General features: G+C 49.2%; 7 protein-coding genes across 12 annotated transcripts; 2 read left to right on the top strand and 5 right to left on the bottom strand.

Annotated features, from left to right (window-relative positions):
• Positions 1–2,526: 2,526 nt before the first annotated feature.
• On the bottom strand, positions 2,527–4,939 carry LOC136768407 (uncharacterized). Of its 2 annotated transcripts, none has more exons than XM_066722608.1 (4): positions 4,574–4,939; positions 3,819–3,904; positions 3,511–3,693; positions 2,527–3,208 (listed from the first exon to the last, which is right to left on the bottom strand). In XM_066722608.1, exons 1-4 carry the CDS (start codon positions 4,749–4,751, stop codon positions 2,792–2,794), a joined length of 864 nt encoding a protein of 287 aa, XP_066578705.1. In that variant the 5' UTR covers positions 4,752–4,939; the 3' UTR covers positions 2,527–2,791. The 2 variants fall into 2 exon arrangements, with proteins under 2 accessions (XP_066578705.1, XP_066578706.1); XM_066722609.1 differs by having other exon boundaries at positions 3,544–3,693; positions 4,574–4,926.
• Positions 4,940–5,573: 634 nt separating this feature from the next.
• LOC136768431 (bolA-like protein 2) lies at positions 5,574–7,583 on the bottom strand. Its single transcript, XM_066722650.1, has 3 exons — positions 7,373–7,583; positions 6,844–6,941; positions 5,574–6,049 (listed from the first exon to the last, which is right to left on the bottom strand). The coding sequence occupies exons 1-3, from the start codon at positions 7,433–7,435 to the stop codon at positions 5,950–5,952; spliced, it is 261 nt and encodes an 86-aa protein (XP_066578747.1). The 5' UTR covers positions 7,436–7,583; the 3' UTR covers positions 5,574–5,949.
• Positions 7,584–7,801: 218 nt separating this feature from the next.
• Positions 7,802–11,673, top strand: slx1b (SLX1 homolog B, structure-specific endonuclease subunit). Of its 3 annotated transcripts, none has more exons than XM_066722613.1 (7): positions 7,802–7,953; positions 8,700–8,893; positions 9,134–9,209; positions 9,653–9,982; positions 10,711–10,838; positions 11,102–11,189; positions 11,416–11,673. In XM_066722613.1, the coding sequence occupies exons 2-7, from the start codon at positions 8,721–8,723 to the stop codon at positions 11,443–11,445; spliced, it is 825 nt and encodes a 274-aa protein (XP_066578710.1). In that variant the 5' UTR covers positions 7,802–7,953; positions 8,700–8,720; the 3' UTR covers positions 11,446–11,673. The 3 variants fall into 3 exon arrangements, with proteins under 3 accessions (XP_066578710.1, XP_066578711.1, XP_066578708.1); XM_066722614.1 differs by lacking the exon at positions 7,802–7,953 and adding an exon at positions 7,961–8,093 and having other exon boundaries at positions 9,158–9,209; XM_066722611.1 differs by lacking the exon at positions 7,802–7,953 and adding an exon at positions 7,961–8,093.
• A 105-nt stretch (positions 11,674–11,778) lies between these two features.
• Positions 11,779–15,207, bottom strand: LOC136768405 (uncharacterized). The gene is made up of 2 exons (XM_066722606.1): positions 14,303–15,207; positions 11,779–13,040 (listed from the first exon to the last, which is right to left on the bottom strand). The coding sequence occupies exon 2, from the start codon at positions 13,009–13,011 to the stop codon at positions 12,082–12,084; it is 930 nt and encodes a 309-aa protein (XP_066578703.1). The 5' UTR covers positions 13,012–13,040; positions 14,303–15,207; the 3' UTR covers positions 11,779–12,081.
• A 141-nt stretch (positions 15,208–15,348) lies between these two features.
• LOC136768413 (uncharacterized) lies at positions 15,349–19,725 on the bottom strand. 3 transcript variants are annotated; one of them, XM_066722618.1, is made up of 7 exons: positions 19,207–19,716; positions 17,371–17,521; positions 17,169–17,279; positions 16,968–17,021; positions 16,600–16,758; positions 16,227–16,349; positions 15,349–15,928 (listed from the first exon to the last, which is right to left on the bottom strand). In XM_066722618.1, exons 2-7 carry the CDS (start codon positions 17,512–17,514, stop codon positions 15,827–15,829), a joined length of 693 nt encoding a protein of 230 aa, XP_066578715.1. In that variant the 5' UTR covers positions 17,515–17,521; positions 19,207–19,716; the 3' UTR covers positions 15,349–15,826. The 3 variants fall into 3 exon arrangements, with proteins under 3 accessions (XP_066578715.1, XP_066578716.1, XP_066578717.1); XM_066722619.1 differs by having other exon boundaries at positions 19,513–19,716; XM_066722620.1 differs by lacking the exon at positions 17,169–17,279 and having other exon boundaries at positions 19,207–19,725.
• Positions 19,726–20,667: 942 nt separating this feature from the next.
• LOC136768392 (zona pellucida sperm-binding protein 4) lies at positions 20,668–22,782 on the bottom strand. The gene is made up of 9 exons (XM_066722578.1): positions 22,529–22,782; positions 22,247–22,434; positions 22,044–22,141; positions 21,829–21,959; positions 21,551–21,740; positions 21,317–21,464; positions 21,157–21,235; positions 20,917–21,036; positions 20,668–20,829 (listed from the first exon to the last, which is right to left on the bottom strand). The coding sequence occupies exons 1-9, from the start codon at positions 22,743–22,745 to the stop codon at positions 20,708–20,710; spliced, it is 1,293 nt and encodes a 430-aa protein (XP_066578675.1). The 5' UTR covers positions 22,746–22,782; the 3' UTR covers positions 20,668–20,707.
• A 936-nt stretch (positions 22,783–23,718) lies between these two features.
• LOC136768398 (zona pellucida sperm-binding protein 3) lies at positions 23,719–26,691 on the top strand. The gene is made up of 9 exons (XM_066722585.1): positions 23,719–24,193; positions 24,831–24,946; positions 25,256–25,359; positions 25,430–25,607; positions 25,721–25,838; positions 25,935–26,014; positions 26,108–26,226; positions 26,323–26,416; positions 26,594–26,691. The coding sequence occupies exons 1-8, from the start codon at positions 23,789–23,791 to the stop codon at positions 26,397–26,399; spliced, it is 1,197 nt and encodes a 398-aa protein (XP_066578682.1). The 5' UTR covers positions 23,719–23,788; the 3' UTR covers positions 26,400–26,416; positions 26,594–26,691.
• The last annotated feature ends 485 nt before the right edge of the window (positions 26,692–27,176 follow it).

The raw sequence follows: 27,176 nt of genomic DNA, 5'->3' as shown, positions 1-27,176 counted from the left end.
TTACCTACTATATGCGTTATTCAGTGGGCGGGGCTAAGCAGGCAGTAATGTAGAAGCAGGCGTTGATCTTCTGCGGAGGCGGGGTTTAGCCACACTATTACGTAATAAAGTGGGACATTCCAAATCCTGTCGTTTTTGCAGATTGGCTTCAATATAAGCTGTTTTTAGACTAACAATAAAGTTTTGAGTTCTGAAACTTACAGGATGGTTTTATAATACAATTACCTCTTATATGTCAAAAGATCAAGGGAATTTTGATTTCTCAGTTCATGACCCCTTTAAGAAATAAGAAATATTTGAATTAAAAAATAAAAGAAATCCTGTTTTGCAAAATACTCTGCAAGTTTGCCTCATTTTAGGAAAATAATGTGTATTGGGAAGGAAATACGATTTGTCAGCAACCTGAAACAGAAGTAATATTGCCTCTCAGTACAAGTCATGTCATACAAGTTGGCAATTCTCTTGCTTGGATGTGTTGTGTCTCCTATCAGGGAGGGACACAAGCTGGGTTAATGTTGTGGTTTGTTAAATAATCACTAGTAAACAAGTTCGGTTATTGGTGTAACTTGATAAAAACAGACACCTTTTTAAAAAGTGCTGCAGAGCGACTATGTTGTTATTGCATGCCACAACAGTCTTAATATTGACAATATCACTCTTTCAGTGATGTCTCAAACTTTCATTTGAGATTGGATCCATTAATACCAGTCTCTTCTTGCTGTTCCAAGCAGACATCTGTCCACGCCTCTGTGTGTCACACTTTTGTGTTCAGTGGCCGGGTTTCACACTCTTCTCAGTTGAGCACTGAGTCTGCATTGGTCAATACTTTTCTCTTCAGGTCAGCGGGTAGATTTCCTATGCACAGTTTCTTCCAAATGCACCCCGTCCCATTTCCATTCTCCTGTTGATATCTTCACTATCCTGTTCATCTCTCTCTGCTCAAGTTAACAAAACTTCTCACTTCAAGTTCACAGCGAGCAGCAGCTGTTGGACGAGTCGCACTTGTCCCAGTGCAGCTGGACAGCAGTCCCGCACAGCGCCATTGTTATCATGAAGCCATTGTGTTGCACCACATGCATTATTAAACTCACGGAGCGGTAAGGTGCCAAATTTCCATCCGCTACGTGACCAGTCCTGTGCGCCATGACTTTAATCTGGGATATATATACCTGTAAATGCTTATTAAGGTACTAAAGACACGGCACACTTACACATATACGTCGTCTTCTCTCCTTTGCAGAGGTACAATGGCAGCAAAGCTCAGCAGAGTAACAACAAAAGCTGGATAAGAAAGGAAGATTCAACAGACAGGTTTTAAAATAGTGAGTTCTGTTTCAGACAGGTATTTAACAACAAGAGAAAATGAAGCCATTTAGAGGTTGGTTGAAACAAAAACCATCAGGATAGGGGGTTGTCCGGTTCAGGAATCCCTGCTATAGATGACTGCAGCTGTTTTATCGGGTCTCAGACCCATCACTGGGTCCAGGGATCCTCTGATCCACTGTGATCAACTGTCTCCACACTGGGTGAGTCTTTCTGTGCAATTGAGCAATCAATTACCATGTGGGGCTGCTAGTGGGATCTCCAGAGCAGATCAATACTGTATATTATTGTAACAGAGGAGCAAGACACAGAGGGTCAATTGCAATGGACCACAGTGCAGCACAGGATACTACTTCTGGCACAAGTGGGGTATAGGTGGCATACAGCCATTTATTATAAACAACTTCACACATTTTATTAATTACAGTTCCGGCTGGGTAATATTTCTTGTTGAGATTTCAATGTAGTCTGTTATTTCATAGTATTTATTAAAACCTCTCCATTGAGCCAGTTCTGACCGGGTTCTTGCTGTGTCTCCTGCAGGCGCCGGCGGATCACAGATGGCAATGATCAGACTGCTCTTCCTCCTGGCCCTGATGTGCTCCAGATGTGCCCAGAGTCACAGCGCTGTGGGGAACACCACTCTACAAGCACTTAGGGTGCTGAAGAACTGTGTTAATGATCGGGAATATCATTACTTCCAAAAGACACATATTGCCAGTCATCGGGGAGAAACGATGTTTGCACACAAAGAATGACGCAAAATATAAAAAATAAAATAATCAATCCAAACGGGTAAATGTGTTTATCATAACCAATGCATATGATGTTGTGCGTGTTTGTGTGGGTAATGGCAGTAACAGAAGCTGGATCAGATTCCCAATCGTACGATGCAGACTGGATAATAACTCCCAGTACCCTAATTGCAGGTACAGTCTGGATCACAACACAATATAGCAGACATACAGAGTCACCTGCAGTGTAAGACAGTAAGAGTTCAAAGCAAGAATGGACGTTACAGGGACGCGTATTGTCCTACACACCTTATGGGCACTTGCAGGAATCGTGTGAAGGCATCCGCGCTCGAGCTGCTTTGCTTTATTATGATTGTTATTATTATGATTATTGTTAACCTCAGAAAAGTCCGAGTGGCTGTCAGACACTGTGGTGACTAGAAAGAGTAGTAGGATGGGAAACAACAACAACAGGACATTTAGATTTATTTCTCTGCACAAAGACAGATAAAAGTGTGACAAGCACTGAGAATGTAGAAGCAGAGGTCAGAGGTCAGAGGTCACAGGCAGATCTTATTGAAACGGACTGTTTTCCAGGAGAGCTGCCTGTAACGCCCGCGTGTGTCTCGCACTAGTGGACGTCCAGGGCTTCTCTGAGCCCTGGTATAGGCGGCCCCAATGTGTCCCCAATGTGTCCCCACTGAGGTCAGAGGTCAGTGGCCCCCGGGCTCAGGTCAGAAGGTCTGTCGTGCAGCTCGGGGCTTCTTGCACTTCAGAGAGAAGTACAATTCCTTGGCCTCCCTGCACTTCTTGCTGCTCTCCAGGCAGATGAAGCAGAAGTTATAGAAGCAGCTCTTACAGCAGACATACTTGCAGCCAGAGTGGTGCAGGATCAGTGCGTGGCACTTGGGGCAGGCTCGGAACAGCGGGCAGCCCCTCACCTGGCTTAGCGGGTCGGTCACTGTGGGGCAGGAGAGGAGGGTGGCAACCACAGCACAGGAGGCGTTGGGGCATGTGGAGTCAGGCGCGCCCCAGGGGCTGTGGCACTCCCAGCAGAAAAGGTGGGGGGCACAGCGTGGGCACTGGGTGTAGAGGCGGGGAGTGCCGGTGCTCTCTGACGCCCTCTTCAGGATGTGGGCGCAGCTGGGGCACTGGGGGAAGGGATAGGATAGGGGTTCAGAATTAGGGTGCAGGATTGCCTGTCTCTGGCTTTTTCAGTAGTGGCTTTTTAGCTGCTTGGTTGGACTGTGGGCAGTTATTGCTTTGGGTCACAGCATGGGCTTCAGAGCAGCGCAACACCGATTATCTTCCCCTGCACTCTCCTAAGTGTCAGGCTAAAATATATATTAAACTACAGAGAGGCCTTGATTTAAACTGTGCTTCTACTTTTTAAAATAAAACTAAAGTAACAACAACAGCAACAATAATCAGGGCAGGGTAGGTCTGTGGTTACCCAGGGGGTCTCAGGCATCTGCTCCTCGCTCACCATCTTGTAGAGGTCAGGGCGGCACTGCACCAGCTGCTCCACTCGCACCTCCAGAGCGCTGAGCTCTGACTCAGGGAGGCCCTTCAGATCTCGAATCTCCCTCCACTCCCACTGCGCCCCACAGAGCGGGCACTGGAGGTCCAGACTCTCCTACAGCAGCAAGACACACAGACACACACACACACACACACCAGTGATACCATATTAGATCAGGTCTCTCCAGCCCTGGTCCTGCAGAGCTACAGTCCAGTCCAGGACGGCACTGACAGACTCACCTTGTCCAGACATGTCTTTACTAAGGTGACGACCTCTCCTGGCTGCACACTGTGTCCACAGGGGCCCAGGAACCCCAGACTGGTACCTGCCAGAGCACACGGCCCGGGAGAGATGAGACAATACAGTCCAGGGCAGAGATAACGTGTATATTGTTTATGTCTGTGTAACCGTTACTAAAACATGGCATGTTCACAACATACCAACAACATAATAAGAATAATAAAATAAAAAGTGAAAATTAAGCATATGTACTTGACCGCATTCCTGTGTGTGTGTGTGTGTGTGTGTGTGTGTGTGTGTGTGTGTGTGTGTGTGTGTGTGTGTGTGTGTGTGTGTGTGTGTGTGTGTGTGTGTGTGTGTGTGTGTGTGTGTGTGTGTGTGTGTGTGTGTGTGTGTCAGTGTGTGTTTGTGTGAATGTGTGTTTGTGGTCGTCTGCATTAGTGCAGCTTTCCACGATGGACCTGTTCAAGTCTTGATAAATCGAGGATGTCAAGGTCTGACCTTTTAAAAAATATATTTTACTTAATAGACGATTTCTTTCATTTTCCTGTTACGAACAAGTTCTACAGAATCCACCCAAGTGAATTCCGAGATCGAAGGTCGCCCGTATTGGCAGTTTCGCTTTCGATTTATTTTTAATGAAGTTTATAACTAACTTTAACTGCCCCACCGCTACCCTAAACCCCCCAAACCACACCCGCGACATACAAACAGAGAGAGAGAGAGGAGCGCTAATTGATATTGAGTTAATTGCCTCTCTGCTCCGGTGTCGGACCCATTCCGCTCTCTGGGGCTCCGGGTCCCCGGGCTGTCGAGACGCTTCTCCTCCGGCTCCGACCCTTCTCTCCTCCCCCGACTGCTCCGTCCTGGCCACGCCGGGCTGGCCTCGCTGCTGTCCGGCGGGTCCTCCTCCTCTCGCCGCTGCTGTCCATGGAGGAGGTTGTCTGTGCGCAGTGACCGAGCAGTCCTCCAACACCGCGCTGACAGCTGTGATATCTATCCTGCAGGAATCCCCCGGCGACGCCTATACTAAAGGTTGTGTTTTTGGCAGCAGAGCCCTGTATTATTATCGTCGTTATCACTGACCCTTTAACAGGCTAGACACCATCAATACACATCAATATACGCTTATGCGCTATATCTTTTTGAGTAATGATGCAGTCTACCACTGACATCATAACACCTGACCTAGAACACATACTTAAAATGACTATTCCCGCAAATGGCGAGTAAGTACAGTTCCAGAAAGTGGCTTCTGATTATAAATTAAAACGCGATTATGTAACGCGTTTGTAATTTGCGTTTTGTGGGTATGGGGTCTGGGTTTGATTTGGTCTAGAGCAGTGGTTCTCAACCCTGGTCCCGGAGGACCCCCTACCCTGCTGGTTTGAAGTCAATGAAGTAATAATTTGTATACATTTTACTTTTTTAATTGTGTATGGGATAAAAAGTTGGCTCTTTAATAAGATAAATTCTTTTTACAGTGTTATAGGGAACTTAACCCTGCTTAAAGCTGAAACTTTGGGAACATTTAAAATCAGACTGGATAGGATCCTTGGATCACTCAGTTATTAATGGACACCAAACGAGCATGATGGGGCGAATGGCCTCCTCTCCATCGGACACTGTCTTATGTTCTTACCGTTTAAGATAATTTAAAGGCTCCGATTTAGGAAATTAATAGTTCAATTAAGCCACTTTCAATGAAGCGACAACACAACACAGCCGTTGATGGAATATAAACAACACACCACTTATTTTGGGGAGACCCATGTTTTATTTTGAACGTCCTGTTTCCCATCCAGCAGAAGCGAGAGTATTATGATTAATAACAACATGAAGAAGTAGCAGAAGAAGAACCCATCTCTGTCGATTCTCTCCCTCTTTCACCGGGAACAACGGCCAGCATTCATTGAAACGGCACAAGTGTTGAGCGGCTCCCCTCTCAAAGCCAGCAGCAGAAACCAACACGACCCAGTACCCAGGGCTGCCTGCTGTGAAAGTCAACCTCAATAGGGGGAAACGGGCATGAGCTCTCTCTCTCTCTCTATATATATATATATATATACACACACACACGCAGAGAGGCACAATCGCTGAGTGCGGTGATGTACAGGGGTGGTGGGGGGGTTACTGTGCTCTCTGCTTCTCCCACTGCTCTGGTGTTAGAGTCTTTTGCTCAAAGGCATGGATCTCCTTTAGCTCCGCTGCCAGGCAGGAATTCACCATCCTAGACAGAGAGAGAGAAATAGAAGAACTGCCACATACTTGTAAACAAACTCATGGGGTATTTCCAAGTGAATTGCCCTAATTATGATTATGCGACAAGTCCTGTGGGGTTTACAAGAAATGGTTTCATGATTAACCCCCCCACCACCACCACCACCATCAACCCTAATGAAAGTGTTGAGTTTGTGGGAATGCATCTAATACACACATACATACTAAACTTACTGAAAACAGTACAGAAGAAAGAGTTTGTCTTTTCTCCCCAATCAAATTAATGTGTGTGTTTGTTAGGGTTTGTGAGTGAGTAAATGTGTGTATGAAAGTGTGTGAGTGAGAGAGAGAGAGAGTGCATGGGACAGTGTGTGTACAGTGTGTGTGTGTGACGGTGAGTGAGTGAGTGAGTGTGTGTCAGTGAGTGTGTGTGTGAGGGTGTGACGGTGAGGGTCAGTGAGTGAGTGTGTAAGAGAGAGAGACTGTGTGAGGGTGACGGTGAATGAGTGAGTGTGTGTGTGAGAGAGAGAGACAGACAGTGTGAGGGTGACGGTGAATGAGTGAGTGTGTGTGTGTGTGTGTGTGAGAGAGAGAGAGAGAGAGAGAGAGACAGAGTGTGAGTGTGTGTGACAGTGAGGGTCAGTGAGTGAGTGTGTAAGAGAGAGAGACAGTGTGTGAGGGTGACGGTGAATAAGTGAGTGAGTGAGTGAGTGAGTGAGGGTGTGTGTGTGTGTGAGAGAGAGAGAGAGAGAGAGAGAGACAGTGTGTGCGTGTGTGAAGGGTGAGTCAGTCCCGGATCTCTACCTGTGCCTCTGCAGCAGCGGTTTGCCCTCGAAGTGCGGCGACACGATGAGCACCTTGAAGCTGGCGGCGCATCTGTTGGGGGACGTGTCCTCCACCTCCTGTAGGGGCCCGACAGCGGGGTGAGAGCAGCGAACAGCACTCCACGACTCGCACAGCTCTCTAGATGTCTATCCTGTCTATTCCCTACAGCGGGGATGCCCACACTGCTTTGTGATCCAACCGAGCTCTGAATGACACCATCGAGCCTGAGATGCCATTCGTTCAATTACGGCTTCAATTAAGCAATTAAGATCTCAGTTGGATCACAAACCAGCAGGACAGGGGGTCCAACAAGACCGGTTTGGGACCCCCTGTCCTAAATCTATCTACTGTAGCCAGATCTTCAGAGTCTATATGACATGAACAGATCTGGCATCTTCCAGATCACATGTCTGTGCTGAACTGGGTTATTCCAAAAGCGCTGCAAGGCTCGACTTAAATGAGAATTCAACAACAACAACAATAATAATAAAAAGTAACCACGTCTTACCACATGCACCGCACCGATTTCCGTGGTCAGTTTATTCTTAATATGCTCCGCGGTTATTGCCATGGTCTAATACTTTAATAATCACTAGTTTATTCTTATTTGTCCTCGATGCCAGCCCGGCCTCAGCGCTGCTACACTGTATCTCACTCCAGCACAGACGCAACGGGTGTCGCATGTGTTACCGAATGGCTTCCTCGCCGGTTTCTCAAACCCCGCCCCCCTCACCGGAGATGTCCTATCGCAGCCCCGGATCTGAAAAGAAGGCGGGACGCTTCCGCACCCGCGACCAATGAAATGCTTTATTGTGACACAACCGAGTGGGGTCCGCGAAACGCAACCAATCAGGCGACGGCTGCCCGCTGACGTCCAACTAGAAGAGCGCATAGGTGGCCTACCCGAACGCCTGATTGAAACACATACGTTTATTTTAAAATGTGTTCCACCAGTAAATAATACAATCAACTGCGCGTTTGTGCGTGTTTGTGTGTGTGTACGGGGAAAGGTGTTCAGGAGTTCATGTGGTGTTTGATTACTAGATCGCACAGGGGCTAGCAGGCGAGGACGGAGGCGGCCTCGGCATTGTAGGTTGTCAGTTTTCTTTTAAATGTATTGGTCTGTCTGGCTCTGGTTGGAATATGTTTAGTTATGGCTGTTTAACACAAGAGCCAGCTGCTAAGTCCTCCGGGTGGAGATGTCATAGCTAACATCTGCGGGTCCAGAGGTGCGTGTGTTTCTGCATGGTGTTGCATGCTACGTGCTCTTGCCATGTGATGTTGCTTGCATGTTGTGAACTGGCTGTAGATCGCTTTATGTAGGAGTGACGCTGTGCATTGTCGTGCATTGCGCTCTTTGTACTGAATTGAGTTTAGTAACTGTGTGTTTTTAAATGCATGCGTATAGTCTGTGCTACGTCATGTTTGTGACAAGTGTTCTCTTTATGTCAGTGGTTCCCAATCCTGATCCTGCAGGAGCACCTACACTCCTGGGTTTTGTTCTAACCAAGCTCTTAATTACTTAATTGAACCCTTAATTGAACTAATACTTTCCTAATCTAGAGCCTTTTAATTATTTTAAACAGTAGGGGTAACAGTAATTAAGTATAGAATTGTATAAATAACTCATTAGAGAACCAACTCTTTTATTACACAATTTAGAACGTCTCTTTAGAACGCAGATTGTTACTTCAATTAAGAGAGAGCGCAGTTGGAACAAAAACCGGCAGGGTAGGGTCTCCTCCAGGACCGGGGTTGGGAACCACTGCTGTAAGTCACTCAGGCGATGGGCGTCTGCTAATCTAAATTCACCTGCTTTCCCTCTCGGTCTCCAGCGTCCCCTGGTGCCGGGAAGGATGGTGGTGGAGGTGGAGAACTTCTTCGGGGTGTACATGCTCTTCTGCACCAACCCCAAGTTCAAAGGGCGCATCTATATCGGCTTCACGGTGAACCCGGAGCGCCGGATCGGGCAGCACAACGGCGGGCGGCAGAAGGGTGGCGCCAAGAGGACGAGCGGCCGGGGGCCATGGTGAGGCCGGGGTAGGGTCAGGGGGTAAGGGTCCGGGGGCGAGGGTTGGTGAGGGAGCGGTGTCTGTGTCAGGGCCCTGTCTGTCTCTGGGAACAGGCTTGGCCAAAACTGCTCTGTGTTTTTGTTGCCTGAGGCCGAAAAACACATTTGCTTTCACATTTGGATGCAGCTGACTGCAACTGTCTGTCTTTGACTCTGTCTTTAAATCCCTCTCTGTCTTTGTCTCTGTCTGTCCCTCAGCAGTGCCGTCTCTTTGTCTTGCAGGGAGATGATTCTGATCGTCCACGGCTTCCCCTCGGATATCGCCGCCCTGCGGGTGAGAGCGTCTGCCCCGCCTCCTCTCCTTCCCTGACATGGGGGTCAGATTCCCGTCCTGTCAATTTCTCAGTTACTCTCTCGGTCTCCCTGTCTGCCTTCTCACCCTCTTTCTCCTGCTCTTCCCTCCTGCTCTCTCTCTCTCTCTTCCCCTCTCTCAGTCTCCCTGTCTCCCTCTCCCCCTGTTTCTCTCTCCCTCCCTCCCTCTCTCTTCCTGTCTCTCTCTCCCCTTATATGCTGTCTCTCTCTCTCCCCCTCTTTTTCCCTCATGTCTCTGTCCCCTTCTCCCCGCCTCCCTCTCCCCTTCTCACTCCCTCCCTCTCTGTCTCCCTGTCTCTCTCCTACTCCCGCCTCCAAGTTGTAACACAGCTGTCCTTGTACTACAGGCACACGTGTGTACATGTATAAACATCACATGACCCCCTCTCTCTCTCCCACCCCCAGTTCGAGTGGGCCTGGCAGCACCCGCATTCCTCCCGGCGGCTGGGCCATGTGGGCCGCAAGTCCCGGCGTGAGTCCAGCCTGCAGTTCCACTGGCACGTGCTCTCGCACATGCTGCGGGTGGCGCCCTGGAGCCGGCTGCCCCTCACGGCCCGCTGGCTGCGGCAGGAGTACCGGCTGGACTTCCCACCCGAGCTGCAGCCCCCTCTGCACGTGCCCATCGCCTTCGGGCCGGTCCGCGCCAAGAAGACCGGCGGGGAGGCACCGGAGCGGGGCGGCAGCGGAGACACCGAGGCTGCCGGGCAGTGCCAGCTGTGCAGGACGGCCGTTGAGGTGAGTGCCCGCCCACTGGAGGATTCTGGGATGTCTTTTGCATGCTTTCGTTGATGTGTGTGGTGACACAAACGCGCTCGCTTTAAAGACAACAACGCTTGTTCTATTTTTGGATTGTACTAGGCTGATGCCACTTTTTCTTTTTCTGGGGGATCTTTTTTAATTCAGTAGATGTTTATTTTACTGAGGGTTGTTTTATATGTTCTGTATCATTCACTCGCAAACACCGATTTAGAACAGGGTTTCTGAGTGTTGTATTGTGACAGGCTAAATCGGCCATTTGGAAGACCAGGAAAAACAAGTTGCAGGGCCGTGGTGTTTGTGAAGTGGTGGTGATGCTGCGTTTTTTCATTGTTTCTAGAGTGAAGGTCGATTTTGCATTCGGTGGGGAAACTTGTGATGTTGTTGTGACCAGGTACAGTGGTGTACCAGGAAGAGGAGGAACTTGGGGTTAAATCTCAAAAATGATGAAACCAAAAAAAAAAAGTGTATATAATGATGGTGATAGTTGTTAATAAACTTTAAAAGTCTCTCACTGTCTCTCTCTTTCTCTCTGTCTGTCTGTCTGTCTGTCTCTCTTCCTCTTCCCCTCTCCCTCTTCATTCTCACCGTTTTTCCTTTCTCTTTTCTCTATCTCACTGTCCTGCCCCCCCCTCTTTAATTACCAGCCTTTTCTATCCATCCCTCTCTGCAAAGGCTCACCCCCCCCTCTCTCTCTCTCTCTCCAGTCGTCCGCAGACTTGCTCTCCTGCTTCCATCCCTCTTGCCAGCTGTCAAGTCACCTGACCTGCCTGGCCAAGCACTTCCTGCAGTCTGAGCCTGCCCACCTACTTCCTGTGGAGGGGGTCTGTCCCGGGTGAGAACGAACAGACCGTCCAAAATGCGTTTCTCGTTTCCCAAGTATCGGAGCGACGCAGAAGTCCGGAAACAGACACGCTGTTTTTAACCTGAACCTGAATTTCCAAAACGAGTGCCTGTGTTTATCTAGATTAAAAAGTCAGTTATGTTTTTATTTAGTTTCTTTCCCATGAGTCCGTGCTTCTGGGGCGCCCCATGGGGGTGGTCTGTAAGGTCACAGGTGCCGTGAGGGTCACTCTCCTTTCTCCCCGTGCCTTCCAGCTGTTGCAACCCCGTCCTCTGGGGCGACCTGATCCGCTACAAGAAGGGGTGCTACGGCGACCTGGAGGAGTCAACGGCATTGGCCCAGGTAGGTGCCGGTTCCACTCGGTTGACCCTTCATGGTGGCGTAGCATTTACTGCCCATTTGACCCGATCCAGAACCGAAACTGAGCCCCAATCCCACGTTTTTGAACCAGTATTTAAATGGCAGTAGCAGTAGTAGTTTAAGTATTTCTAATGTATTGTGTGTGTGTGTGTGTGTGTGTGTCTCTCTCTCTCTCTCTCTCTCTCTCTCTCTCCCCCTTCCTCCACAGGGGCACTGGGCCGACGACCTGCAGCTGTGAGGAGAGGCGGGGGCGGACATCTTGACTGGGGAATGGCCGAACACGTCTGGAACATCTGGGATCGGAAGAGGAGATTGAGAAGGCTTGCCCAAAACTGGGGGAGGCCTCTGAACTCTGCTCTGTGGATTCCTGAGCTGGAGATGAATTATTATTATGATTACTGTGGATCGCCGGTGTCAATCATGTGTACAAACACCGTCCCAATTAAATACAGAGACAATTTTTTAATGCATTTGTACAAAGCTTTTTTTATTTTTTTAAACTTTCCCTTTTGTTGTTTGTAGACCAGAAATGCACCCGCCCCCCCAAAACAAACCCCCCATCAACGTAGAGACACAAACAGTCCTGAGTCCTGCTGTAGAACAGCTGATATGAACAATAAAGATGACAGCTATGATATGGGTTGCAGAGCCGTTTGTGTCCCTGTGCTTGTCAACACCTCCTCCTTTAAGTCATAGCTGGACTGTATAGCCTTGAGCAACGGCCCGGTCTGGTGAAAAACATATTCTGTTAGAAAAAATACAAATATAGAGCTTTGTGTGCCCCTCTGCATATAAATATAAAGATCAATCCTGTGTCCAGTGTGATTTTAAAAAAGCCTGGCAGCTGTCTGAGTGGAATAATATAAAGAGAGTCCTAACAGAGGGACGCCCACGCTGGGGGTGCAGGGAGGGGGCCCGAAGCCTGGTGGCCCTGGCTGTGCGCCCGGGAGAGATCCGGCCCGCTCTTGTAGGGGTGTGCCGGGCCGGGGTGGGCCTGCCAGGTGCCCCGATGGGGGGCACAGCAGGGGCAGGGGTGAACAGTCTTCCTGTGGAGGCTACGCCGGGCGAGGCAGGGTGTGGGAGGTAGGGGGCGTCCACCACTTGGGCCCACAAATCCCTTCCTGCGAAAGCTGCCCCCGTTTGGCCCCCGCCGAGTGGCAGCGCCCGACTCCGCACAAAGGTTTTGGGCCTTGCTGGGTCTCCCCCACGCCCCCTGGCTGACTCGGGTCTGCTCCTGGCCGGGGACGCGAGGTCTGTGCAGGGCAGGGGGTGCTGCGGCTCGCAATCCCCCCGCTGTGTCCAATCCTGGTCGGGGAGAGGATGGTACACCGGGCTCTGTGATGTCGGGGGCGTCCAGAGTGGTTGGGGGAGGGGGTGTCCTGTGGTTGGGGACCCCCACATCCCTCCTTGGAGACTCCGAGACAGCCTGTCCGGCGCCCCCTGCTCTCCGGCTCTCCAGAGGGGGAACGGTCAGCCGTTGGATGCAGTGGTACAGGGAGGGGTAATCGACGTACTGGAATCGAGGCACCTGCTGTGGAGAGACCCCCGGGCCAGACCTCTCCGGGGCCACCGGCTCCACCTTCGGCCAGCTGTCCAGCGCTGGTACGGCCAGCTGGCAAATGCACTGGTACAGGGAAGGGAAATGCGTGTACTGGAATGTGGGTGTCCGCCCGTTGGGCCCCAGCGTCTCCCGGGACCCCTCTGTCTTGACCCGGAGGATTTCCGTTCCCGGCCCCCCGTGGATTCCCAGTCTCTCGGGATCGGGGAGGCGGTGGTGTCCCGGCACGCCCTCGCAGTCCACCATGGGTTCACACTCGGTGCTGCTGGGCCAGTCTGCATGGAGACACGGGGATTGTTACTCTCGAACACACGCACACACATTGGAGAAAACAGGAGAGGAGGAGGAGGAAAATGCTGTTTCTGCATCCCCTTACTGCCACTGCAAACTGGAACAGCTGGAAATAAAAGGCAATGTGAATTTATATCCAATAGTGAACTGATTGATGAATCTAATGGTAATGTCTGCTACCCCTGCCGTCATATCAGTTTACCTTTTTAAGGGGGAGGGATGCGATAATAATGACATTTTAACTAGGAAATGCTGGTTTGTTATTAGTAAAATGTAGTATAATTTGGGTCCTGGTAATTGTGACGTATTGTTGTTGTTGTTGTTATTATTATAGCTCTGCCGCTGTCACCCCGCCCCCTGCCACTTGAAACGACTGCACGCAGTGGCCAGGCAGCTGCTGTTTGGTACAGATCCAATAACCTAGTTTCTCTGGCTCTGCCCACCCTCCCTCTCTCCCTCTCTCCCTCTCTCACTCTCTCCCTCTCTCCCTCTCCCTCCCTCTCCCCCTCTCTCTCTGTCTGACAGAGTTGTGACAAACACTTTTGCAGAGTGTGATCCGAGTGCACACTGTGTCCCAGTAGGAGAGCCTGTATAACTAGGTCACTGGCCTATATTCCCGACGCCTCGGTTTCTTGCGTCTTGTGAGCTGCTGACTCAGACACCCACTGCAAACAATTACAGGTCCTCGTAGCCTTTAATTAAGACTGTTTCAAAAAAAGTGCATCTACACATTATTATATACAGGCCCGTCTTGCGTACCAGATAGGGAGGGGGAAACTTCATTGCAAGTGACAAGCGGGTAAAAACAAACACAGGAACGCATAGGATCACAATCACACATATTGGTGTAATTATAATACCCTAATTGAGTTTAGGTCAGTTCAATGTGTTCTCATTTTTCAAAACGGCTTTAGAATCCAATTAATCTACATAGTTGGTCACGACAGTATCGTGCCAATTTAAGAAATGTCATAATGTGTATGTCGTTTTAAAATGACTTCACTGAGAACAAACGCAATTGTTTGGAAAGTAGTTGTCATATCTGATCTGTTTGTGAATTGCATGGAAAATAGTGTAAAAAATGTCTCATGCACATGTATATATATTATATTAATAATAATAATTACACTTGTTTTGCAAATAACAGTGTAATGTTGTGGATCGCGCGTCTAGCTACCTATATGATCCTCAGCTGCTTTTTATTATACCTATATGTATAGTGTAAATTATGTTGTTGTTGTTTTACCTTGGGTCCATCAATAGGATATGTAGGATTCCTTGACAGGGTCAGAAATAGCCGTCATCGCGTCAATCTGAATGCTCTCCACTGAGGTTCATTTGTGTACAAATCGCTCAGTCTTACACAAAAAGATGTTTAAGTTCCAAACTTTTTAGATCTGATTCACCAAATGATGTTAAACAGGTCACATGCAAGCCTGTGCGTTATGACATCTGAAGCCGCCAGCTGCGATAGCCTATATTTGCATGCATGTGAATCAACACACGCTACTAGTATCGGACACTGTGTACAATGTGTCCCTCACCGCTCCGAGCTGAGTGACGGGCGCGCCGACCAATCCCCGTCTTGCATCTACATGACCCCTCCCACTATAGAGTACACGGCGCACTGTGGACCAATGGCGTGCGAGCAGGGGGGAGGGGGCGGAGACTTCGTGCCCTACTTCTTGGCCAATCACGATCCGACCAGCACCGAGGAGCAGCTGGCTCTTGGCTGAACCAAGCACCGTAAACATTAAAATCCGTGATGGGCAATCCCCAGTGTTTATATGCAATGCACAGCTTCGTGCTCTTACAAACTCAATTTTCTGCAATAGGGGAATCCATCAACAAGCTGCTTTTCGCGATGTTACGGTAAATCATGCAAAGCGTCTCCCATACTCTCAAAACAACAGCATATAAGTTCGTCCAGACCTATTACCTCTTTAAAATAAAAATGAAAAGGCATCAAAATCATTTCCACATGATAAAAAGCGTTTCGAAGGAGCGTATGCACCGTCAAAACGAAACGCTTGTATATGTGAGCTCGAAAAAACAACAGGAAAGTGTTTGACCTAGTTTTGCTCAGATCTGGTGTCTGAGTACTTCTTGTCCACGACAGCATGGTTTGTGCACTTTTTAATGTAACCTCTGTCGAGCGCTTTCCTATGCAGTTAAAGCTGTGTCAATCATTAGATCACTTAGAAAATCCGAATACACATTTTCTACACGTAACAGTACTTTTTTGCACAATATATGATTTAATATGTATCATTTTGTGTTTTAATAAAGAGGTCAGCAATAACAGATTTATTTTTAGGTTAGTGTAAGTAGTAACAGTAGTTGAAATTAGGTTCTTATGGGTAGTAAGTCTACATATATGTCAGAAGAAGTGAAACTACAGAGGTATGTGCTGCATGATATAACTCCCCACACCCAATCAAATCTCACCACACCTCTACCAGCTCAATACAATGAACCAGTTGGGCAATACTGAAATTGATTACATGTTCAAGATGGCGTAGAAGAAGATTTGAAAACACTGTATACATCCCATTGAAAGACAATAATAAGACACACCGACTCCTAACACTCCAGGTCAGAAGATGCATCAGTCTGGCAGTTACAGAAGTGTACCAGAGGACAATATACAGTGCCCTAGGGGACAGAATGAGGTATGGCTAGACAGAGAGTGTGCATCAGTTAAGGCTATAAGAGGAAAGTGATATAAAATTGGGCGCCACTGGGCACTGGGACTGCATATACTGAGTCTTTAGTCTATATTCTGGGGATGGGAGTGCAGAGGTGGGTCTCTTGCCGGGTCTTCACACTGCTGCGACTGGGCCAGGCCGGGTGCGTTCAAAGTGATCACCGGCTGTATAGAGAGAGAGGAACAGCACAGAGATAACCCACAGGATGGTAACGGGGGATCAATTTAATAATTAAGAGCTTCACCAGAACAGGAGCCAGTAGCACAATGACCTCTGGATTAGAATCCTTCCTTCCACATTCATAATAATAATTAATTCCACTGTGAGTAGCACTGCTAATATTAATAGTAATATGTCTTCTACCACAAATATGTGCCAGTGTACCAGTTCAGTAGTGCGTCAGTGTGACAGTGTCAGTTTGCCAGACCAGCAGTGTGCCAGTGTGTCAGTGTGTCAGTTTACCATTCTGCTGGCGGGGCTGCAGCAGCGCACGGCCTTGCCACAGTAGACGGCCAGCGTGATGCACAGGACTGTGATGACCACTTGCAGCAGGGACCGCTCAGAGTACATGTGTTCTCCTAACTCCTGTGGGCACAAACGCGCACACACACACACACACAGATGAGAAGAGGGCAGGGAGAGAACTGCTGGGCAGTCCAAGTCCTTTACAGAACTTTCAAAGGAACATTTTCAGTGACTGCACCAGCCCAAACCAGTCCAGTCAGTCACTCTGCAGCAGTCCAGTCAATTCCAGTCCAGTCCAGTCAGTGACTCTGCAGCAGTCCAGTCCAGTCAGAGAGACAGACAGAGAGAGAGAGAGAGAGTGTGCACTCACTGTGAGCTGCTGGCACACCCTCTTTTGAACCATTGTTTTGTTCTGTTGGTGCCAGCAGTTGTAGATGATGGGGCCGTAGCTGAGGGTGACTAAGTTGGCGTAGATCACAAAGACCGAGCACACACACCCTATGATCTCCATGGCCATGCAGGCCTTAATCTGCAAGAGAGGCAGAGTGCATATCATTATACTAATAGGTATTAGCAGCTCTCAATTCCATGATTTGTTTTTGTTTATTAAGCTTCTGATGAGGCCTTTTATAATCAGAATTATAGTAGTTTTTAGTATTGAATTGATCCCACCGCCCACCACCTATAGGAATGCAGCCCCGACCCCTTAAATAATGGAAATTAGTTCTCGTGACTCACTCTGGGCATGTGCAGGTTACTTGCCGATATCGCAACACCACCTGCTATAATGGTCTGAAAAGACAGGACAGGGTTAGAGGAGAGAGACAGAGAGCTGGACAGACACAGACACGGAGGGACAGAGAGACAGACATGGAGAGACAGAGAGATGCACAGAGACACGGGGGTGCAGAGAGACAGATGCACAAACAGACGACGTACGATAAGGGAGCAGATCAGACGGACGATCATCATATCCAGCTGCTCCATTTCATTGAACCAGTTCATGAGTGCGATGCTGATCACGTACACGCTGAGCATGATCTGGGTTATCTGGGGAGCCACAGACACAGAGTTAACCTCCCCCCACTCTGGGGACTGAGATATGTAGCCCCCCCACCCCACCACAAATTCCCACTCCTACCCCCAGCGCTTTGGGCTCCCCCTCCAGGAACTTTTGGGTGAAGCTGCTGTTCTTCTGGAAAGACACCGTCACCAGTGGCCCCTCCTCGGTGGCCGGGCGGGCCGTCTCCTCAGAGGCAGAGGCAGCGGGGGAGAGCTCCTCCATGATCGCGCTACACAAAGACACGGTGGAGTGGAGTTAGACACACAAACACACACTGCCAGCAAAGGGGGTCAAAGCGGGAACAAGATCACCTGACCGCAGAGTGTTTCTGCCTGTTCTGTCGGACGCCAAATGTAAAACAGCGCTTTGTTTCTCATGTCTTTCTTCAGAGATTCAACTGCAATCTTGTGTGTTTTTCCAGATTTAGCACATAATTAACACCGTTTTCCACACATTGATAAATATTTCAAATTTTAAAATAAATAATTATTAATGTTAAATCTCCATTTTGAAAAATATGAATCTAAATATTTAGCTAAATCCTGAATATGTGCTTTGAAATCTAAACATTTCACTTTCAAATAAATATTTAACATAAATCTGGGGCGAATTATTTTGTAGGTCTGAGCTGCCTGCTCGGGACTTCAAGTGATCCTTCGCGCAACTGTGCGTCAATAAGGACAGCAAACTCATATATGGAGATGTTTTGTTATGGATGAATTAGGGCGTCACAACAGGAGACTTGCATTCAACTAGAAACTCCTACAGCAGCGGCGGAAACAGCGGATGTCCAATGGAGGCGCATATTTCCAGCAACGACACATGCGCACCCGTTTCAATCACAGAGACCCACCGAAGACGAACACCAGAAACCCCGTCTAGTTTCCCTGTATAATGTCTGTTAATGTGATATTTTAATTTTTTCGACTTCGAAATGACTCCGAGTCGCGCATTTCTAGGTCTCCAATATTCTAAATCAGTGTTTCAAACTCAATTCCTGGAGGTCCGTGTTTATGCTGGTTTTCGTTCCAACCGAGTCCTCAATTACTTAATTGGTCTAATTGTTTAATTAGCTAGATACATTTTAACACCTATCCAAGCCCCGGGATATTTTATAAGCAACTGTACATTGAATCAAATGCACTTTTAGATCATGAATTGTAAAATACCTCACAATATATTTTTTAAATATGTCTAAAAATGAATTGGACAAATTAAGTAACTGAGGACTCGGTTGGAACGAAAACCAGCTACACACCGCCATCCAGGAATTGAGTTTGAGACCACTGCCCTAAATGTTCTGAGAGAGCCCCCCACTTCATTCCCATTTTGCCCCCTCCTCCGCAAATATCTGGATACACCACGGGACTATTACGTAAATAAAGGTTGTGGGATAAAACAAAAACTTCAAAACAGTCGTGGCAGGGGGTATTGGACCAAATTCAATATGTATTTTGTGCTTTTCAAAAAATTAGCATTTACTGATCTATTTATTTAATAAAATGACATTTATAACTGTGGGGAAAGGGCTTAATTGTTTACTAAATCTGTAAAAACACAGTATTTTAATTCAGTGGAACACGCGAAAAAAAGGTGCAGTGTTGTACATTGGCGCCCCATAGTGTCCCTTTTAGTGCCTGTTGTGTGTGTTTAAAGGCGCAAGAAGTGCACACAATCGATATAAACCCACAGATGGTACACACATACATACATACATACATACACATACCCAGTCAATTGGAGTTTAAAAAGTCCCAAAAGTTGTTTCACATGAAATGTTAAATGACAAAATCAAGGACGGGCAAACGTAAACAAAACAGCATTAATAATAATAATAATAATAATAATAATAATAATAATAATAATAATAATAATAATAATAATAATAACAGATTAGTTAAGATTGTTACTTACATGATTGGACTACGTTTGCAGAATCACCACACAGACTAAATTTATGATTTCTGTACATGGAAACGGCTCAAAAATAAATACTACTTCAACGCATTGTTGCCGACAGGATGAGGTTGAATATATGGTTCATTCGGACCCGATCTGTGAAGCGTCTGATCGTCCCCAGAGTTCAAGGCGCAACTGGCACTGGAAAACTGGACACAAATAAGGACAGAGTCCAGTTTCAAACGGACCTTTGGACGCTGTTCGGTCGATCATTGCACACACGCGCACACATAACAGTCTCTTTGGCAAGGGCTGTCTTACCGGATGCGATTCTCTACTTTGCTTCCCAAAGTAAAAACTTATTTGAATCGTCTGCAAGTTGCAAAAGGAGCCAGCTTTTCAACTGAAAACAAGACGAGAGGAAAACATCTGCACTTAGCTGTGCCTCATTTCCGCCCACTCCCCCTTTCTGTGTTGAAAACACAGTGTGTCTCAGTGCGGGGGCGGTCAGAGACCCCTTCTGCAACTTCTCCACCATCTGCAGCTCTGCATTGGCCAGATGTATCGTGGCTGCAAACTAATGGACGGAAATCCAGTGTTTCACGCTGTTTTCATACACGCATGTCCAGTATAGCTCTAGTGTGAAGTACACGGTTCTGTGGGCGCTGCAATGGTACACAATCCGATTTCAAACCCAATGTGGTCCTCTGTGTGATTTATTTGAAACGTGAAAACGGGAAGGTTGTACGTAACATATGCAAACACTCTTTACACACCACTGTACTGTCGAACTGCAGCCCATGCAGAATGAGCGATAGACTCCTACAGGAGATGAAGGAGGTTCTAGCTAGAAGTCAAAGCGGGGGGCAGGGGGAAGGGAGGAAGCAATGGAAATAAGACCCCAATAGTGCCTCCCGCTATTGACAGAGCAGTTGTGAGGATTATTTAAGATTGAACTGTGGGAGAAAATTTAAATTTCGATTTGTGCATGAGAATTATTGCTTTTCATGAATGCAGAAGTTAAAATGGAGCAGTAGTTTCACCCCAGAACTGGGTGCATTACATGTAATATACAATGGCACGGGCTCTGCCCACATAATGCACACACTCCGGTACAGTCTCAGCTGAAATCTATTCGTCATGTGTGGGGCAGAGTATTTGATTTATGGAAAGCTTTTGAGATGCAAGTCAGGCTTGGTGATGAAAATTTGGAAAAGTATCCCCCACTGGTGACAATTGTGCACTACAGCAGGTAGCAACCTTACAGCACCAAAGTCAGCACCCTGCTGAAGCAAGTTAATACAACAGTATATTTTCCAAATCAAAGAGGGTACTGATCGACATAAGCCTAGTTGTAAATGCAAAGCTGGCTTTATGCCTATAGTAATGCATATAGGTGCCACTGAAGGAAACTGATAGACAGGGACTTGTGGATGTGATTGGGGTTCAGCATAGAAGGTAATGCCAGAAAGCACATACAAGTCAATTCAGATTTTATTTGACAAATTTGCTCCATTCACAGTTGGGTCTCCTGCACCACAGGCCGCGCTCTCCACACAGCAGCCAGCCCCAGAGCACCGAGCACCAGCACAGTGCAGGCAACCACTCCCAGCACAGCATAGCTGAAGACCTGGGGCCCTGTGGGGACAGGAGAGGGACAGGCAGCTCACAGAGGGACAGAAAACACAGGGCCAAGCCCCAGCAGAGTCCAGCTCCCCTCCTCACCTTCACTGGGAGAAGCCCTCCTGTCCACAGCAGGGAGCTCAGCAGCCATCAGGATCACTTCCCCACTGGACACCACTGCAGTCTCCCCAGGGGCCCTCTGTACTGGGGCCACAGATCTCCCTGCAGGACAGGAGCAGCATTAAAACAGCCAAGAGCAGGCCCAGTAACAGAAGGGCATTTCACCAGTAGGATCTCCCAGTGCTGGCATGGAGACCCATCAATCCCCATCCAGCTACTCACGTATTCTGCGGCTGCACTGAGGGACACAGCTGTCCGTGGCATTAGGTCGGCACACTGCTGCACTACAGTGGATGAACACCTGGGGGGAGCAAGAGATTCAGCTCAATACAAACCCATTCAATCCATTGAAGCTCATTGAGCTCCTCCGACAGGCCCTCACCGTCTCCTTCAGAGGGAGCTGGGAGCCAGCGTCCACAAAAGTAAACATCTGGACCACGAAGCGCTCGTAGTGCGTTGGGTACAGCAGCCTGGAGGAGCTGCCCACAGGAATCAAGCTGGTCTGGTACGGGTCATCTTTGTATGGACACCTGGAAGGACAACCACACCCAGGTCAAGAGCTCTGCCCAAACCAGCAGCACAGGTTGGCCAGCAGGATAGACAGGGCTCCAGTTACCCGTTCACCAGCAGGCTCCACTGGGGCTGGCCGAGAGGGCTGGAGGTGGACGTTGCCCAGCAGTCTTCCAGGGTCAGGACGATGTTGGGGTCAGTCCTGTTCAGGATGCGAACCTCAACATACACAGGATCCCGCAGGACCTTGGTCACAGGGTAGTCCACATCCCTGTAGTAGGAGTCATACACGGCTTCTACAGAGGAACAGCAGGGGCATTAGGAATGCAACATGCATTGGAAAGCATTCACTGCCATGGCCCTGTGGACAGCTGGGCACAGTACCTGTTGCAATCCTGAGCTCCACACTGAGGGGCCCCGGGGCCACAGCTGAAGGGGGAGGGGGGGCCGCAGTGTAGACTACAGCCTCCACAGGAAGCAGCTCACTGCCCGAGTACCGGCAGAGGAAGGTCAGCCTGGAGGGAGAAGCAGCCAGCAGTGGATCAGTCGGGACCCTGACCAAGGGGAAAGGCCACTGGGGGCACAAGGGAGCCACTCACTCATAGAGGCTGTCCCTGGTGATGGAGCCATCAGGCCCCTTCTGAACGTCAAAGGCAGAGGACATCATGTTCTCATACAGCAGGTCTCCCCCCTCAGCCTGGAACACCAATCACAGCCCACATTAGACACCAGACAGGGGGCACAGCAGGCAGCAGCTCCACACAGGGCTGCGATGCTCCTGGCAGTGCTGGGAGAGGCTCACCTTCAGGATGCTGCCGCAGGCACTGACTGGGAACTGGAACTTGGCAAAGCCAGCAGTGGTGCCGACAGGACTGCAGGGGGCGCTCTGACCCCCCAGCAGACTGACGGTATCGAGGCTCAGCGGAGGGGTGGTGACGTCCCTGGGCACCACAACCACGAACTGCCCATCCGTGGTGCACTGCACCGTCACTGCAGGGAGAGGGCAGTATTGTAGCGAGGATTCAATCACACCAAGAGCACGACCTGCAGATCTGCAGCTGTGTTTCACTGGCGACCCTCTCACCGTCACTGCTGTAGTAACAGCGCTGTCTGGCCCTCGGATCAAAGCAGCAGTCACTCGCCTCACAGTCCGCGCTACTGACCGCCGGGTCTCCACACGCCATCTTCTCAGCCTCACTGACCTGACATTTCTGAACCTGGGCTAAAGACACACCAATGGCTGCTGCCAGCAGCACAGAGACACAAACCCAGACCCGCACATTGATCCCACACTTCTCCATCTCAAAACACTACAAGCAAAGTAGTGAGAAGCCGCGCTCAGCTCCTTAAATACCTCCGAGCCCTGATTGGCGGAGGGCAGCGATTGGACAGATCCGAATTGGGGCTAAACATTAAATCAATGAATCGATCAATTTATGTTTATCGGACTAGTGCCATTGTCAAGGCAGAGCGATTTAGAGATTGATACGATTAATGCAAGGTGTGTAAATAAATAAATAACCCACTAGACACGAAGGAGAGAATAAAAACTGGCCCTGAAGCAGATCATGAAAGTCAACTTCATTGTTTTTATTAAGGGCTGATTACTGATTGCATTAATTAATGCAGAGTCCTAAAAATCGCACCATGTTCGTGTCATGTGTCTTAACGAGCTCCTCTGTATGAGGGTGCCAGTGAAATGACAGTGGCGGGGCTGTCTCACCCTGCTGTGTGTTGATGTGTGACGTGTTCCTGGGAAACACCCTACCGGTGCGTTTATTCACTGTAGTGGAAAATATCAATTTGACAGGCAGCTGACGTCTCTAAATTAAATAATAACAATACAGCCCCATTTCGAAGCAGACGACCAAGTTACTTTAACTGCGATGTATTCAATTGGATAATAGTGGCCGTGGTAGTGCAGGTGCACTCCACTAATAACCCCAGGGAGCACGGACATCTGAACGAAATCAACCCAGTACATTGCAGTCATAATGAAAATATTGCTAACATGATTCTTTGAAATATAATACAATCAGGAAGCCTCCTTGACAAATTACTTTGTTAAAGCCTCCTTGTGATTATTTAATAAAACGAATAATAATCATAATAATAATCTGTATATTTTGATCACTCTGTGTCCCTGTCTGTCGTTGTCCTGCGACTGGCCGTGTCGGGGCGCATTCCCACGCCGGGCCGGACCTGTTCACACTGACCACTCCGGGCTGGTCTCTGATTGGCTCCCAGTGGCGGCACCTGTATAAATAGGCAGAGGCGCCACAGGTGAGTATTGCACTGTCAGCTTTGAAACCGTCTTGCTGGGGTTAAAGCAACAGAGCCAATCATGGGAGTCTTCGGTAGCACGCTTTATTGGCAAGTGGGCTTGCTGTTTCTCTTTGCGGCTGCGCAGTGTCGGCTGAGTGTTAAAGGCAAGGAGAGCCACCCCCTGAAGCACCGCTCTAAAGCGGGGTCCCCCGGTCTGCGCTCCTCCGGGTCCGGCCGTGGCTACTATGCGCTCCCAGGTCAGAGCCGGGCTGGCGCCGTGACGCAGACCGTCTTTCTCCGGTGCCTAGAGGCCACCGTGGAGATCACCGTGCTCGCCGACCTCTACGCTGTGGGCACGGCCATCAGCGGCTCCGACCTGCGGCTGGGGCCCCCCGCCGCCCCGGGCTCCTGCACCGTCGCCTCCCCCGGGGGCGAGTCGTTCGTGATCACCGCCGAGCTGCAGGACTGCGGGAGCGAGCTGTCGGTAGGCGCTGCCCTTCACAGTATAGTGAAGTCTAGCGCTATAGTGCTCTGGGTCCCGGTCCCTCCAGCAGGACTCCCTGGCATAGTTCTTCTGGAGCCCAACACATTGGGTGTCCGCTTAGATGCGTGTGACCCCTGTATTGGCTGTGATGGACCTACCGAGTAGTTCAGTGGTTCTCAACCCTGGATCTGGAGTATTCCCTACCCTGCTGGGTTTCGTTCTAGCCGAGCTCTTAATTACTTAATTGAACCCTTACTTTAATTGACTTAAAATGTGTGTAACTGATCAGAAGTTGATTCCTTATACAAGCTTATAATTTCAAATGAAGGCTTTGATTTGATTATTGGTTAAACTTAAGGGTGTTCTTGTGCTCCGTTGGAACAAAACCATAGGGTGAGGGGGCAGGGGGGGGTGCTTCCAGGTCCTGGGTTGAAAACCACTAGTTTAGCTCTCTAGTGCTCTTCCAGAAGCAACTCCTTCACTGCCCTATCTGTTCCTCCCAGTAGGCTGTGCTGCAATATACTGTCCAGTATGATGCTCTGAATTTATCCTAATTGTCATGGTCTGAACTGTAACTAGACATGCAATGCAAGAGTTGTTAACCAGCTTAAATGCTGCTTCTCTTTGGCTGCCCCAGTTCACCGAGGACTTGCTGGTGTACTCCAACACCCTGTTCTACACTCCGGCCCCTTCCCCCGGTGGCATCATCCGGATGAACAACGCCTCCATCCCACTCGAGTGCCACTATAACAGGTGAGCACCGCCTATTGGCCACAGGCCTGATGTCATTCAGGAGATCTGATGTGCAGGTTCCCACCCCTCCCCTCTTGTGCTCTAAACCTGGGCTGTGTTTGGATTTGAGGTCCAGGCCAGTGCTTTTTTTTTTTTTTTTTTTTTTTCCCCCACCCCCTAGTTTCAACACATGATGTAGAGTAAACCATGCCTTTCCAAGATGCAACCCATGTTTTTGTAAGTTGCTGGATTGAGTTCTCCAGACTGGAGGACTCGATGAGCTCAATTCTCTGCTGTAAATGCTGATGAGGGAACCCCTCTCTCCTGCAGGACGGCCAATGTGAGCAGTGATGCCCTGAAGCCCACCTGGGTCCCCTTCACCTCCACTCGCACTGCTGAGGATGTCCTGGACTTCTCCCTGCAGCTCATGACTGGTACCCCTACAGAGGTCCAGGTGGTGCCTGTGTGGTCAATGCTGGCACTGACACTTGCATCTCCCTGCAGATGACTGGAGCTCCCAGAGGCCCTCCAACGTCTTCTACCTGGGGGACATGCTGCACCTCAAGGCCTCGGTCAACCTGACCGGCCACCTGCCCCTGCGGCTGTTCGTGGACCGCTGTGTGGCCACCCTTGAGCCGAACCAGACCTCCTCGCCCAGCTACGCCTTCATTGAGAACCATGGGTGAGTCTGGGGGGCCTATTGTGAGCTCCTGTCTGTCCCCCTAGACTAGGACTTGCCAGATTCACACCTCGCTGAGACCTGTGGCCCCTGCCCAATACAGACTCTCCCTGCAGGTGCTTTGTGGACTCCAAGGCTACTGGATCCAGCTCGCGCTTCCTGCCACGGCCCCAGGATTCTAGTCTCCGCATGCAGCTGGAGGCCTTCCGCTTCCACCAGGATGCCCGCAGCTCCGTGAGTCCCTGCGCTCTCCTCTGGGCTGTGTGAGTGACCCTGCCCCCTCCCCCACGCTCATGTGCTGTCCTGTCCCTCGGTCTCTCCCTCCTGCAGCTCTACATCACCTGCCACCTGACCATGGCGCTTGCCTCCCAGAACGATGCCCAGAACAAGGCCTGCTCCTTTGTGCAGAGGTGAGGGGGTGGTCTATTGGGGGTGAAGCTGGTGCAACTCCAAAATGCTTCCCACCCCCCCCTCTGTTCAACAATCCAATCCTCCTTCCCAAGGTGGCAGTCTGTGGATGGCAGTGACCAGGTGTGCAGCTGCTGTGACTCCAGCTGTGACCCCGCCTCCAGGGCCCGGGGCTTGAGGCGCAGGAGCCGAGGGGCCCCATCTCCAGAGCAGGGTGGGTGCTGGAAGCTGACTGAACTCTTAAACCTTGTGCTGGTCTGAGATGGATCCCCCCCTCACGGGCCCTAATGCCCTGCCTGTCTCCCTGCAGGGGTGGTGCAGGAGGCCGACGCCATACTGGGCCCGTTCTTCATCATGGGCCGATCTCAGCCCAACACTGCCCAGTAGCTGCCTTTGGAGAGGGGGTTAGTGGCACTTTAAACTGGACCACAGCTCTATATCCATGCAACACCTGAGTTGGTCGTGACTCGGCTCAAACCCTAAGTAACTTGGGTATATTTGTCTGACTTCCTGCCCTTGTAGGAAGCAGACTCGAATGCTGGCTGTGGTCTGTGAAGTAACCCCTCTCTCTCTCCCTGCAGGCTGTGCTGGGGCTGTGGCCCTGTCTGTGGGCAGGACTCCTACTGTACAAATGCAATCTGTCTCCTGTACTTTGAGAATAAAAGTCAAAGCAATTAAATGGTCTCTGTCTCACCTCAGTGGGTGTGGGAGGGGTGCTGGGTAGTGTCCACTAGTCCTAAATGGTTAAATCTGACTCTTTGGTCAATGTCACCCTTCTAGTGTGAGTCCCTGCCCCAGGCGTGTGTTTGGCAGGATTATATGGATTTGTTATTGGGCAAAATAAATTGCCTCTTGTCAATTCTGTAAGTGAAATGCACATAGTCAGGATGGGTTTTTGTTTGGTTTTGAAAATGTGCCATTCAGACGTGTACAACAAACTGGTGCACAAAGTGACTTTTTGTGATCTTATACACAATCCCATAACTAGGCACTGTGCTCCTGCTCAATGGTGTTTTCTGGGCTTTTTTTACTTTCCCAATGTTTGAAGTACTGTTATTAAGGCTCTATGCTGCTTTATTATGGTTTTAAGGTGCACATTATATTGACAGAACAGCTGTTAAATGATCTGCTGAGTGTGGCATGCTGAATTGAGATTCTATTCAA

This window comes from Amia ocellicauda, chromosome 14, assembly GCF_036373705.1.
Source record: "Amia ocellicauda isolate fAmiCal2 chromosome 14, fAmiCal2.hap1, whole genome shotgun sequence".
NCBI classification, from domain to species: domain Eukaryota; kingdom Metazoa; phylum Chordata; class Actinopteri; order Amiiformes; family Amiidae; genus Amia; species Amia ocellicauda.
The sequence above is the reverse complement of the archived record's forward strand: the minus strand, read 5'-3'. Positions and strand labels throughout refer to the sequence as shown.